Here is a 14,702-nt window from a genome sequence, read left to right on the forward strand (position 1 = left end):
GAGGATGGGGAGGAGGAGGATGAGGAGGAGTATCACTATGTGTACGAGGACGAGGAGGGAGACAGGGAGGATGAGGATGAGAAGAGGGAGAGTGCTCCCGAGAGCCAGGATGAAGATAAAACCCTGGACGAGGTGAAAGGTGTGTACTCTCTCTCTCCCTCTCTCTCCCTCTCTCATCCCCCCACTCTGAGCCAAGTACAAATGCAATCATCCCTTTAACACCACAGACAATTACCTCTGAATCTCCCCTATCAGCCAGACTGTAATTAGATAGCTGAGTGCATCAGTGAATAACTGGCCCTTCTGCTCACTGATGACATCGTAGCGAGCAGCTCTCTCCAATTGTCAGAAGAGGAGACCTATTCACATGACATTCATAAATGCCTACCGCATTTGCATTCATTTCTGAAATCGAAAGCCTTATGTTGGCATCATTTGAGTTGTGTTTATAAATGTGAAGAATACCATCCATGTTTTCATTTTTGTTTTTTCATAATCATAACCTGATATACCTCTCGTGCTTATTTGTAGTCTTGACAATCAGGGTAGAAACATTCTAGGAGTATTTTGACAGCCCACAGTTGGCCTGTGTCAGTGCTTTTACATTAAATGAGTGAGGGTAGAACTGAGTGCTGCCCCCAGTGGCTGGATGCTCTAACAGCTGTCCCCTGCCAGCGGTGTGTGCCCTGGAGGCGGAGACCGGCCCCTGCCGCGCCTCCATGCCCCGCTGGCACTTCGACATGAGCCAGAGGAAGTGCGTCCGCTTTGTATACGGGGGCTGCGCCGGCAACCGCAACAATTTCGACTCCGAGGAGTACTGCATGGCCGTGTGCAAACGCCTGAGTAAGTCTCACGCGACCGAGGCCGGCTCAACGACACGCTCTCTCTCTCTCTCTGCCTCACTCTCCTCCTGTTCCACAGACCAGTCCCGACACGCTAGCCTAGACTCTTGCTGGTAACAAAACCACCGCTACCAACATGCTTCATCCACGCCACCGCCCTCACTCACCTCCCCTCGTCACATCAGCTACTAATGTTAGCTAGATAACCGCCGTACATGTATTGTGTAAAAGCTGGCTGTAAAACGACCTCCTTTGTCAGTCTCCCAACTCTCTGGTACAACACTATTGTACTCAGTAGCAGGCAAACAGACTCAAGGAAACACAGACGACGTTGTGTTTCATGTTCTCTGCTTTCCTCAGTGTCTGGTTGCTCCTCCCTGTTTCTCCTGTGGTCCTGTCTGTCTGTCTGTCTGTCTGTCTGTCTGTCTGTCTGTCTGTCTGTCTGTCTGTCTGTCTGTCTGTCTGTCAGCCTGTCTGTGTCTGTCTGTCTGCCTGTCTGTCTGCCTGTCTGTCTGTCAGCCTGTCTGTGTCTGTCTGCCTGTCTGCCTCTCTGTCTGTATGTCTGCCTGTCTGTCTGTCTGCCTGCCTGTCTGCCTGTCTGTCTGTCTGTCTGTCTGTCTGTCTGTCTGTCTGTCTGTCAGCCTGTCTGTGTCTGTCTGTCTGCCTGTCTGCCTGTCTGCTGTCTTCCTCTGTCTGCCTGTCTGCCTCTCTGCCTGTCTGTCTGTCTCCTGCCTGTCTGCCTCTCTGTCTCTGTCTGCCTGTCTGTCTGTCTGTCTGTCTGCCATCCCTCTGTCTGTTCACTGAGCACTACTGTGCTAGGAGCTCCATCCTACAGAGTGCAGAAGCATTAGGAAACATTCAGATCACAGAGGAGCCACATCCATCCAGCTCATTCATCATTGATAGAGTGCAGTGGGCGGGGGGGGGGGGGGGTTGTCCGTCCTTGTTTGAGTGAATAATCAGTCAAACCCTCACATGCTGGATACAGATGTAGGAATATGAGGAGAGTTCGCGTAGGAGTTGCAGTTGCGATGAGGTCTCTGTCCGTTTTGAGATGGCGATTGGTTGAGTTGATGAGTCCACCTCCTCTTGGTACTGTGGTAGCTACTGTAGCAGAGAGAGACCCACAGAGAAAGGAATCTAGGTTCCTGACCTCTCTGAGGTCCCAGTGCCCAACCCAGGGTGATCCCACTAGACAGAGGTACAGTACTTCCAGTTGCGTCAGGGACACAGCCTGTCAGCGACCGATGGCAGGGTGAGAGAAATCCAAAATGAAAGACTGTCAGCTGCTTTCAGAGTTACTGAGTATTTCTGGGAGACGGGGCTTCCTGTGTGAATTTCCCTCTAACCTTGATGTGTGTTCCACTTTATCTTCTACTGTCTCTGTCTGCAACTGTACCTGTCTGTCTGTCTGTCTGTCTGTCTGTCTGTCTGTCTGTCTGTCTGTCTGTCTGTCTGTCTGTCTGTCTGTCTGTCCTCCTGTACACATAAGTCTGTCTGCCCATGTCTGTATGCCTGTGTGCCGGTCTCTCTTACCGGCCATGCTGGTCTGTGTGTCTGTTGGTCTGTCGGTATGTCTGTACATACATATGCCCGTCTGTCTGCGAATGTGGATTTCTCTCACTCACCACGGCCGTGTCTATTCTCAGCCGCGCCCCCCACCCCCCAGCCCACCGACGACGTGGACGTCTACTTTGAGACCCCTGCCGACGACAAGGAGCACAGCCGCTTCCAGAAGGCCAAGGAGCAGCTGGAGATCAGGCACCGCAACCGCATGGAGAGGGTGAGGGAGCAGACGCGCCACACCCCGCGCCTCCTAGACCCCCTACGCGCCTGACGCACTGCGTACACACCCTCGATGACACGCTGCTCTGCTTGGACACAAAATCATTTTTATTTCCATCCTTCTCTCTCTCTCTCTCTCTCTCGCTCTCTCTCTCTCTCTCTCTCTCTCTCTTTCTCTCTCTCTCTCTCTCGCTCTCTCTCTCTCTCCATCCAGGTGAGGAAAGAGTGGGAGGAAGCTGAGCGCCAGGCCAAGAACCTGCCCAAGGCAGAGAGGCAGACACTGATCCAGGTAAGACACCGATCTTCGCCCACCAGGAGAGTCTTTTGTCCCTTTTGTTTGGGTGAGAGCACAGATATGGCAGCTTAAGGGACCTGGGTCCCTTACTTCTTGGCCCATTAAAGCGTCATCTCCTCGGCCTGGCCTGCTTCTGGATGAGGAGACTAAGTGAGACTCAAACTCCCCAGACAAACCTGGGGTTAGGCTCCTTGACTGAGACCCGAGGACATGCTTTTACGTGTGTATGTTAGGCTGGATACTGTGTATGAGTGTGTGTGTTGTAGTGTAGTAGTAGTAGTATTAGTAGTAGTAGTAGTTGTAGGCAGGTGTATCAGTGTGCGTGCAAGCGTGTGTGTGTGTGGGAGAAGGCGTGTGTGTGTGTGTGTGTGTGTGTGTGTGTGTGTGTCTGTGTGTGTGTGTGTGTGTGTGCGTGTGTGCGTGTGTGCGTGTGTGCGTGTGTGCGTGCGTGCGTGCGTGCGTGCGTGTGTGTGTGAGAGAAGGCGGCTGGGGTCTCAGTGTGCGGCTGTGTCGTGTCCAGCACTTCCAGGCCATGGTGGAGTCTCTGGAGGAGGAGGCGGCCAGCGAGAAGCAGCAGCTGGTGGAGACCCATCTGGCCCGGGTGGAGGCCATGCTCAACGACCGCCGCCGCCTGGCCCTGGAGAACTACCTGGCTGCCCTGCAGGCCGACCCCCCCAGGGTACGCACCCCAGAGAGCCCGCCTTCTTATCCTGCTTTACTCCTCTCTCTCTCTCTCTTTATCTCTCTCTCTCTCTCTCTCTTTCTCTTTCTCTCTTTCTCTCTCTCGCTCCCACCTTTCACAACTTCAGTGCTATTCTGTAGCTAATCTGACATCACACCACTGGAGCCGTCATCCTCCAATGCACTGTCACACACACACACACCACACACACACACACACACACACATCCAAATCTCCTACATACAAAAAGTGTCAATCACATTTGAACCCTCATCCATGATACTTTCATGTTTGATTCCTTTCATCTAATATCCTTTTCATCCTCTTACAGTCTGACTGCAGTTAGGTGTTGGCCTGTCTAACCTCCTCTCCTCCTCTCTCTTCTCCTCTTCTCCCCTCTCCTCCCCTCTACTCTCCTCTCCTCTCCTATCCTCCCCTCTCCTCTATTCCCCTCTCTTCTCCTATCCTCCCCTCCCCTCCCCTCCCCTCTCCTCCCCACTCCTCTCCTCTCCTCTCCTCTCCTCTCCTCTCCTCTCCTCTCCTCTCCTCTCCTCTCCTCTCCTCTCCTCTCCTCTCCTCTCCTCTCCTCTCCTCTCCTCTCCTCTCCTCTCCTCTCCTCTCCTCTCCTCTCCTCTCCTCTCCTCTCCTCTCCTCTCCTCTCCCCCCTGCTCGGCCCCCCTCCTCTTCTCCTCCAGCCCCACCGCATCCTACAGGCCCTGCGGCGGTACGTCCGCGCTGAGAACAAGGACCGTCAGCACACCATCCGCCACTACCAGCACGTCCTGGCCGTCGACCCCGAGAAGGCTGCTCAGATGAAGTCCCAGGTCTGTTTCCCAGCCTGGCCTCTGTCCTCTCTGTCCACACTGCCCCACCTAGAGAAATTAAGGCATCTGCTGTAGGTTCCTTTTTTGTAGTGCTCTCCCTGCCAAGATGGCTGCCAAAACTTTCCAGTCCAGAGCAATGGTGTTCTACGACTGGTGTCTCCTCTAGTGAACAGTATATATCTCTATGGTCTTACTTACTTGGGCTTGAGTAGGAGATGAACACTGTGTTTCTCTATGTAGCGCTCAGAGTTTGAGCCTAACAGGACTGAGTGGGCTGGCCTCAGCCTCGTCTGACCGGACAGGGGAGATTGAAATTCACTCAAGCCCCAGATGGAGATTAACATTGCCCCGGTCTTGTGTAACGCTGGACTAAGAGCTGCTCCGTGGGGATTCGACTGGACGGTCTTTTGCCAGGCATACTAGCCACTGTCATAGACTCCAAGATGCCAATTATAGACAATATCTACCATAACAGATGACAGCAGAGAAAGAGGGCCAGGAGGAGAAGAGAGATGAGACACTGGGGAGCAATAGTGGGATCTTGAATGGCGTCATGGGAAGCCGATCACGGTAGCTCAGCTTATTACCACAGTTTATTTCCCTTGCTTAGTTCCTGTTTATTTTGGGCTGTAATTATCTTCAGCCACTGTTGGCCCCAGCGCTCCACTGGACAGCAAAGCAGACTTTAACAATTCCATACTGTGCATTAGCCTCGGTCAACAGTGCTTCCCTGACCATTTGACACGTGACTCCAAAGTACAATATGAGAAATCCCATTGTAACAGGCAGGCTGAGTCTGTGGTTTCTGTGCTCTTATATAATGATCTGATTTGAGTGTCAGGGGATCAACCCTGCTCTATTTCACCCAAGCCTCTGAATCCTACAGTCTCTGGTCCAGGTAGGACAACAGTGGGACATGCCATTTTGTGATGATGTTGTTTGTCAAACACTAATGTGAGGAACAATGGGAGCAGCTGCTGCCTCCTCCTTGTACTAAGGCACATTGTCGCCACCTGTTTCTGGCTCTGGGTAACTGCATCTACAGTGTAGACAAAGATAGTCCAGTCTGGTCCAGTTGAGTCCAGTCATCCCCATTGGAAACAGCTTGTGTTGTTTCACCGGCCTGTGTCTGTGTGCGCCCTGCGTCAGGTGATGACCCATCTGCGTGTGATCGAGGAGAGAATGAACCAGAGCCTCTCTCTGCTCTACAAGGTGCCCTACGTTGCCGAGGAGATCCAAGATGAGATTGGTGAGTAGAGTATGGCTTGGTTTTATTTGAACATAAAAAATCAAAAAAACATACACCCGTAATCACCCACTGGTATACACACGCACCAGAAGAAGGGACCACAGTATGACATTCTCTAAACTAATGAGGATATAAACAGAAAATGAAAAGAAAGAAAGAAAAGACAGAAAAGTCAGTGACATTTCCACTGTGGTCCTTTTGGGGTGAAAGAAAGAAAGAAAGAAAGAAAGAAAGAAAGAAAGAAAGAAAGAAAGAAAGAAAGAAAGAAAGAAAGAAAGAAAGAAAGAGAAAAAAAAGAAAAAAAAGAAAGAGAGGGAGGGAGGGAGGGAGAGAGAGAGGGAGAGAGAGAATAGTACCTTCAGCCTCAGCTGCATTATCAAAATGCAGTACTAGTACTATTACTACTAATGATATAGGAGAGTGTGCTACTAATGGAAAGAGCTCTATTCAACAGCAGTAAATCGACATCAATAGCAGATGTAGTCCATCATGTTGTCTCTCATATTTTATATGAGGAAATTATGTGTGAAAGGTAGTTATTACACTGCACAATTTGAAACTTCTGGAAAAGGAAACGTCAACATAATTACAAGAATACAAAGAGCCTCGGCGCTCTGTCTTGTAAACCAATTATGAGAGAGTGAAGTGCTCTCCCAGTCTGTCTCTGGCGGGAGGGGCTTTTCTGCGCGCGTCTCGGCTGGAGATCCTCAGCCCAACAGCGCACCTCTTCATCATTAAGGTCCAGCACTCTGCACTGCAGCATTCCCACTGCCTCTGTCATCAGGTACTGTAGCAAGGGCACGAGACGAGAGCCAAGCCGCTCGGACTCTGAGGTATCTCTGAGGTATCTCCGGGTTGTGTTTTTTTGTTATTGCGCTGCTCATAAAAGGCGGCGTGACGCGCTGTGCTGTGCAGTGCAGATTAAAGTGGTGCTGAGGCTGTGACAGAACTGGGTCACCGCTTGTTCCGCATCCAGGAGGGAGAGTTGCAGACTTGCAGAGGAAATGGCTTCCAGTTACACACAGACTAATTGGGCGTTTGGAGAAGTGGAAATGATTAGTTATTATTAGTATTGTGCTGATTGCAAGAGGAAGGTACAGCAGTAACTGGATTGGAGCTCATCTTATTCCTGGTTGATGGCTGTACTATCTGCTCATCTGTTCTCCCCTCCCTGCCTCACCACAGACGAGCTCCTCCAGGAGCAGAAGGCTGACATGGACCAGTTCCTGTCCTCCATCTCCGAGTCCCAGCCCGATGTCACCGTGTCGTCAGAGGAGAGCATGGAGCTTCCTGCCTCCGAGGGCAAGCCCTACCGGCCCTTCCAGGTCACCTCCCTGGGATCCCGCCCCGAACCCGAGGGTGAGTAGCCTCCGCCCACATCCTCAGTGGTGACCAGGCCCAGTCCTGGGCCCTCAGATTACAGTCTATTCCTCATATCACTCACAGGCCCGCACACTGACCCCCTGGTATCACTCTGCCTCCAATGAAAGACGAGACGCAATCCATAGGAGCCTTTCCACAGGACATTGCTGATTACACACACACACACACACACACACAAAGATGTCTACCAGTGAGGGACTCTAGGTGGCCAAGACAGAGGACAGGGACACTGTACATGTTGTCCAAGACCAGACCGAGTGTGTAATGGAGCCCAGCGGCTGTTCCTATCTGAGCCAACACACTTCCCTGAGGCCCAGTCTTCAATGCGTCACCATTGAAGTTCAGATAAACTCACAAAGCCTCGGGCTCTGCTGCCCATCGGGAGCCAAATGCTTTGAACGTCTGCTCCTCTGTGAACCTCCTACTCCTTCTCTCCCGTGTCGCATATCCCTGCCAAACAAAAGATTTAAACCTAATGCAAAGAGTGAAGCGAGATAGGGAAGACGCTGTCAGGGAAATTGAAAGGACGAGAAAACCGCAAACAAACATGGAAGCAGTATCCCAGCGCCCAGGAGACGCTGGGTAGTTAGGCTATTTTGAAATGGCTCCTCTTTTTGATTGGGTTATCTTTCCGATTCAGTTCCGGAAGGTTCCCGGCAGGACTCCTCGCTCAATCGTTTAACACAGCTTGATAATCCAGCCTTTTTCTCTGCTCACCTGGGTTTTCTCTCTCTTCTCCTTTTCCCCTTTTCCGTTTTTTTCTTCCGTTGCTCATTCCTAACGCCTAGGAGATCTATCAGACTCCCCACGTGCCTTCAAGAAAGGTTGGTGTCTCTGCTCCCTCTTATTTTCTCTCTTCCCCTCTTCCTCCTCTCCCATGTAAGCTTCCATCTTTACCCTCCATCGTTCTCCATCCCTTCCTTTGCCGGAGTCAGGAATCCTGACTTTTACCGGCTGCCTTTTCTTTCCCTGTCTTATGTTTTCCCCACGCTTTTCAACCGTCCTCTCATAACACGGCCATCTTTGCTGTTCAGCCCTTTCATCTTTGTGATGATGAAGACCCCGCAGGCTTCCTGACCAGACAGTCGCTGGTCTTTGAGCCCCGCAGGGTAATCGGCCGTCTCTTGAGTACCAGAGGCCAGGCTTGTCAATACGGCTCGGCCGCAAGAACACGACAGCTCATCTCCGCTGAGAGAGAGAGCGAGACTGACTCTTCCTGCTCCCCTCCTCTCCCCGTCACCATGTCCTCACTGCATTTATCAAGGCGCTCTCTTTAATTATTCCCTACTCTCGCTGCCCCCCCCCCCCCTCCACGCTCCTCTCCCTCCCCACAGCTCTGTGATTTAGCGGCCCTGTCTGGGTCGTAACGTTCCCACTGACCCACAGCCGAGATCCGTGTGCCCCAATTTGTCCTCCCAGCTCCGGCTCAGGCTAGGTGCGTGGCGGCCGCGCCCCGGGATCTGATCCGGGTCTAACCTTGGGATTTCCCCCTGCACTCACAGAGCACTCCTCCTCGCTTGACCTCGATTTTCCCTACTCCCCTCACATTATATATTCAAGATGGTGGCGACCTTCCTTCTACGGCGCCTCCCTCCCCTGCTGTGGTCCCAGTGAGCCCTGTGTACCAGTCCTGTCTTCATCCTTGGTGTATTGTGCTTGCCCGGTCTGTGGTGCTGCTGTGGTACAGTGTGGCAGTGGCTGTTGGCGGTGACGGCTCTCTACTGTAGCCAGTCAGAGGGACACTGATGGACGGTGTCTGACTCCAGAGCTGCACATGCGTCATTGTTCTCCATTAAATCTGCAGACAGCGATTGTGGTAATCCTGCTCTGACGGCAGCAGCAGGGCCCAGCGGTAGTCAGTGGGTCCGCGCCAGACAGACCTCTCCGGTACATCACTCAGGCCACGAGCTCAGTGCTGCTGCGCCTCACTCCCTATTACTGATTTATTCATGGCGTAGCTGGCCGAGTATTAATAGATACTATGCCTTTTTTTTTTTCTTTTTTTTTTTAACATTGGGCTTCATAGCATGCATTTTTGACACCCTGGCCCAGTGCTGGGATTCGTCAGCTTTGGTGGGGCGACTGAATCTGCTGGTTTTCGTGGTGTAGAACACGCAACATGTTACTGTATGGAGTTAGTCATTTATGGATTTTGTTTGGGGACGTGAAACTAAAGCCGACTCGGAAACTTTGAAAATACGCATTAGGATATGATGGTGATACTCTGTGTACTCACATGCGATTGCACAAAGCACATTACACGTACATTAGAGCAAAATTCATCTCAAGTGTGACCCCGACGTTGGGAGTGAATGCAGCCATTGTTGCGAACGTAGCGCCATGCCAGCGCGTGACTGCAGAGCTCCGTGTGCACCGCACTGGCCGTCAGAGAGGCTATTGTAGTGGTCACTAGTGCGCTGTCCGTGGTTAGAACCAATTACATTAAGACGATGGCACCAGGAAGAGAGGAGGAGGAGTCATGCGCAGCCACACAGTAACAGTCCGCCATCCCTCCTTCTCCTCACTCTGGTCCTCCTCTTCTCCGCTGACCCCCCGTTACTGACTGACCTCCCCTGACTTCCGCAGGCTCCGGGATGTCCGGCCTGGACGGCCTCATCGGGGCTGAGGAGAGGATCATCAACAGCAAAGCAAAGATCAACGAGAACGTGGTAAGGGCCGCGTCTTTCTGTCACGGCGTCCGTTGGTGACGGGCGCCAGCGATCGCCTGCTCACGCCGGTGCCTAGTTCCTTTCTATTCAACAACTGTGACCTGTTGTTGTGTCTGGGGAGCACAAACAGAAATCGAAGCTCTGGATCCAGGCTTAGAGTGAAAACAAGAGATCTCATTAAAGATAGTGATTTATCTCTACTGTAACACAGCCTCCTAGCTCTCATGAGTCCAGATTTTAATGAGGAAGCAGCAGTGGGGTTTCATCACTCCAGTAATGATTCCATAGTTACAGCAGTCTCTCACATTATAGGCATTCTGCGTGCTTGCATAACCCTTCCCTATCAAGAAGCCTAATTTAGACTGGTCCATGGATTAATACCAGCCAATCATCGCATGCATTTGTCTTTACCAGCAGCACCAGTTCTCAATTTTGAAATGTCTGGCATCGGAATGTACTATATTTTGCATGTTGATCCAAAACCAAGTTTAGAACTGTGTTTGTGTATTGAAGTCATGCCGTTTATGGTTTTGTATGCATGGCAGTACCTTTTTGTACATGTTTACTGTACAGTATATTTGTGTCCAAATTCAGAACAATCAGAGTTTAAAGACTAACACACCATTCACTTTTTATAGTGACATAATATAAGTCTTTTAATACTGAATACTGTTGGTCCACCACAGAGGTAATTGTACTGCCCCTCCATGTGAAAACAATGGCCTATTCAGTGCAATGCCATTCTAGCCATTGTCAGATGTGGCCTGTCAAGCTTCATACTTTGAAAAAAATAGTTCCTGTTGTTAAATCCATTAATATTCTTTTAGTACTCTGAATAAACTCTGATTATTTTGGTAAGGGTACACAGACGTTTTTGTTTCTACCCCGATACACCCACAATCAATCTCACCGCTTTCTCATATCCAGGGTTGAGCTGTCAGTATCCTGAGTCTCAACATCTGTAGATGTTTTAGATAGACTTGTAAAGAGAGATTATGTTGTTGATGCTTGCAGTACCCCTGCCCCACTCCCTTACACAGGGACATGCTGCGTTAGACAGTGTCCTTCACGTGCATACCTGACCACACACACACACACACACACACACACACACACACACACACACACACACACACACACACACACACACACACACACACACACACACACACAATATGGAGTGAGTGTAACCTGGGCTCCCCTGTCTGTGTTGACAGGTGATTGATGAGTCTCTGGATGTTAAAGAAGTGATTTACAGTGCAGAGAGAGTCAGCGTTATGCATGATGATGAGCTGGTGAGTACAGCGCCCTCCGCTGGGCTCTCTGGGGAACTGTAGTAGTCAGGAGGAGAGTGGGGAGGGGGGGAGGGGGGGGGGGGGGGGGGGGTGCAAAGACACTTTCCCCAGTGTTGGTTTTGTAAGAGTCACACAACAGTGGATCAGACCACTTCGTCTTACTGTACTCTGTAATTTTCCATTCAAAGTCCTATGTTTTCAGTTATGTGCATGGTTGTGCATGTTTGTATGTGAATGTATCAGAATGAGGTGCACAGCTCATAAAGTGAATGTTTATCCACACAAAACGAGCGTGCTCATCATTTGTGTGAGAATGACCAGAAAACAGCCCTCTGTCTGCATAGATGCACTTTTATTTTACAACAAATCAAATAGATTTGGATAGTGTAGGGGACTTAGACAATGCATCTGGCATTCAGGCACATTTATTTTGTAAATCATGCATGTCTTAACAGGTTCACTCTTGGGCTCATTACACATTCTTATACATTCTCTCCTAGTCAAATGAGTGCCCTCATGTCTCCCCCTTCCCTACCCCTGACCCTGTTCTCCAGAACTGCCTATATTATCCTGTCTTTTACCCATTCTTATCTTATATATATGATAATGTCACCATAGCATTTAGATGAGATACTTGCTATAAAGGATTTTCAGACATTTTTATCCAGGATCCTCAATCATAATATGCTAAGCATAATATTATTAATGATGATCTATTTTGTCTGTAGGTTATCCCATAAGCCCATTTAAAACTCCTGACTCTCTCTCCCTCACACACATTCTCCCCTCCAGGAATCCTACCGCCCTCTTGGGGAGGACTTTAGCTTCGGGAGCAGTGCACTGATTGGCTTGCTGGTCATCGCGGTGGCCATAGCAACTGTGATAGTGATCAGCCTGGTGCTGTTGAGGAAGAGGCAGTACGGCACCATCAGTCATGGCATTGTGGAGGTGAGCTGAAGGCCATGTACACGCACGCCCACACACACACACACACACACACACACACACACACACAGGGCACGTGTAGAGCTCTGGGGATTCTTTGCTGAGGCCCTAGAGAGATTTCTTAGAAAACAACTGTGTGTTACTCTCTACATTTTCTGTGATACAGTGTGAACACATGGTCGTATGATTGGTAATCTGTTTTCTCTGATTTTGCAATTGATAGATGCAGAAACTATGTTGGCCTAATAGTTGGTTTCAGCTGTGCCTAGTTCATAACTAATCTCTGTGTCCTGTGTTCATCGCTCCCTCCTCTGTGGTAGGTTGACCCCATGCTGACCCCAGAAGAACGCCACCTCAGCAAGATGCAGAACCATGGCTATGAGAACCCCACCTACAAATACTTGGAGCAGATGCAGATCTAGTCTGGGGAGAAAGGGGGCGCTGTGGAGTAAACGAGAAGAAGGCAATAGAGGGGGAACATACTACTGACCAATAACTAAGATGCTCTCATCAAAATCATTTGCATACATCCGAAATACATATACTGGTTTGTTCAAAACTATCCTAAAATAATGCTACTACTTCTACTACTGCTACTATTGTATTATAGAGCTCCTTTTTGATCTTTTGTTTCTTTTTAAAAAAAAAGTGATGTATCTACATTTTACATTCTGGAAAATGTGATTCAGCAAATTACTCTGTAATTATGCTTACCATCATCTCTGATCAAGATGTATTACATTTCTTTCAATGTTTTTATTTGTGTTTTTTGTGTGTTTTTTTTAGTGCAAGGCAAATCAAGCAAATCATTGAAATTAAATGTATTTGAGTAACCATCAACAAACACTTTACATAAAGACACTGCTGGTTTCTTTCACATTGTACAAGTGTCCATTTTCTGATGGTCTTCTCATAAAAAGTTGATATTTTATTTCTGCGTTTCAATAGATTGCTTGTATAATGAAGGTTCTTTGTACCATTAAAATGTATAATGAAACAACAAATGAGAAAAAATGACAACAAAATCATGAATTTATTTACTTCCATCCTTTGTTATGATGACAAAGTAGGCTATACAGTTTTAAATATATATAAATATATATAATATAAAAGTAGACGTTTTATTCCACCTATTTCCAGGGAAGAGTACATGACTGATGGTGAGTCTAAGCTTGGCAACTGTGAGCTGTGTTGCTGGCGCGCTGTGTGCACAGGCCCCCAGCTCTGAGCTAAAACAAGACCAGCTCTCTGCCCTGATTCATCATAATGAATGTGATGAACCCCTTCATCCTCCCCCCGACACACACACAAACGCATCACAGAGGTAATAGTGTGCTGGCATAATTTGAAATCAAATGATTCCCATTGACATGTGTGATCACAGTTGAATGTATTGTGGAAAATTTTCCAGATTTTTCCCCCTGAAATATTCCGTCATGGTTCTCATCATAAGTGATGAGCCCTGCCTCTGTAGTGGAGTAGTAGAGATGGCTGAGGCACAAGTGATATTTTGCACAAGGGATGCCATCCATAGAACCATGTAAAAGATAATATGAAATCAAATTTGGGATGTATGGATTTCTCATGACCAACTGTTTGCTTTGCTGGTCCTAAAGCACACAACAGTTTTAGTCTCTGATAAATAATGCCATCTCAGCAAAGACTGCTTGGAGCTGGAGGGCTGTGCAGACTACAGTGACAGACTGACAGGGCTTGGAGAATTGGTTTCTGATACAGCAAAAGCAAACTTATGTATCTTTACCGGTAGAAAACGGCACAAACAAGTAAACTGAATCCTAGATCATCAGTTTTTTTCTCGTAGTATTGTCTTTGTATGCCTGTATAGTTGATGTTGCAATCATGGCTTTCTGGAGGATAACCTGTGGTGTGCGTTGTTCTTATATGAAATGATATGATATATATTTTTAAGTTTGTTTTCTTGTTTTCTATTTTTCTCTTCCTGTGACAGTATCTCTGTATGTGACTGTCTCACTATGCACCCAAATGGCTTCAATCTTGTAATTGCCTGCTTGATTGTGGGGAGGGGAGGGGAAACTAATATAATATGCATATTAGTGATCAAAATTGATTGACACAATGGAAACAGATTTATGGTTACAGGGGGGAACACACCAATAAACTCACTACTTCCATATAGGTATGTCCTGTCTTTTTACCTCCGCCCCAGCGACAGTGCAGGGTCAGAGGTCATGTTTTTGGTGGCGTTTGTGCGTGTGTGTGTGTTTGTCTGTTAGCAGGATTACGCAAAAACTACCGTACCAATTTTCACGAAACTCGTGGTAGGGTGTACCATGGTCCAATTTAGAACAAGAGTCTTAGGTGCAAGAGACATGAGGTTTGGACTGGGATTACACAAAAAGTACCAGACTGCTTTTCATGAAACTCAGTGGAGGGGCAGTGCATGGGCCAATTTAGAACCCATTCAATTTTGGCGCACAGAGCCATGGAATGCATACAGGGCCGGAGGTCTGTGCTCTCAGAGCACCATTTCTGGTTTGTCCTGTGATTGAAATTCAGGTGCTATATCATCATGTATTTTATGATGTTGTAGGATGTAGGAAGCACTTTGAAGGTGTTTTTTCTCTTTCCACTATTACAGCTAAGTATTCTCCTACTTTGTGGTGTTCGAAGAAGCACAGATAATTCCGGACCTTAATTTGCTCTACTTAGTTTCGTGTCTAAAACAGACGAAAGGAAAATCCAGAATTACAA

At 48.4% G+C, this 14,702-nt stretch overlaps 1 protein-coding gene across 1 annotated transcript in view; it reads left to right on the forward strand.

The window, feature by feature from the left end:
• aplp2 (amyloid beta (A4) precursor-like protein 2) overlaps positions 1–14,068 on the forward strand; it is a 46,442-nt gene extending 32,374 nt beyond the window's left edge. The window contains exons 6-17 of the mRNA XM_084440038.1: positions 1–139; positions 676–843; positions 2,492–2,625; positions 2,842–2,916; positions 3,443–3,601; positions 4,300–4,428; positions 5,578–5,677; positions 6,863–7,036; positions 9,647–9,729; positions 10,947–11,024; positions 11,817–11,972; positions 12,290–14,068. The exon at positions 1–139 is cut by the window's left edge and continues 79 nt beyond it. Coding sequence (XP_084296164.1) covers positions 1–139; positions 676–843; positions 2,492–2,625; positions 2,842–2,916; positions 3,443–3,601; positions 4,300–4,428; positions 5,578–5,677; positions 6,863–7,036; positions 9,647–9,729; positions 10,947–11,024; positions 11,817–11,972; positions 12,290–12,391 — 1,497 coding nt within the window. The 3' untranslated portion in view covers positions 12,392–14,068. The remainder of the gene's footprint in view (positions 140–675; positions 844–2,491; positions 2,626–2,841; positions 2,917–3,442; positions 3,602–4,299; positions 4,429–5,577; positions 5,678–6,862; positions 7,037–9,646; positions 9,730–10,946; positions 11,025–11,816; positions 11,973–12,289) is intronic.
• Positions 14,069–14,702: the final 634 nt, after the last annotated feature.

Source organism: Borostomias antarcticus (assembly GCF_949987555.1).
Source record: "Borostomias antarcticus genome assembly, chromosome: 1".
In the NCBI taxonomy this organism is placed as follows: domain Eukaryota; kingdom Metazoa; phylum Chordata; class Actinopteri; order Stomiiformes; family Stomiidae; genus Borostomias; species Borostomias antarcticus.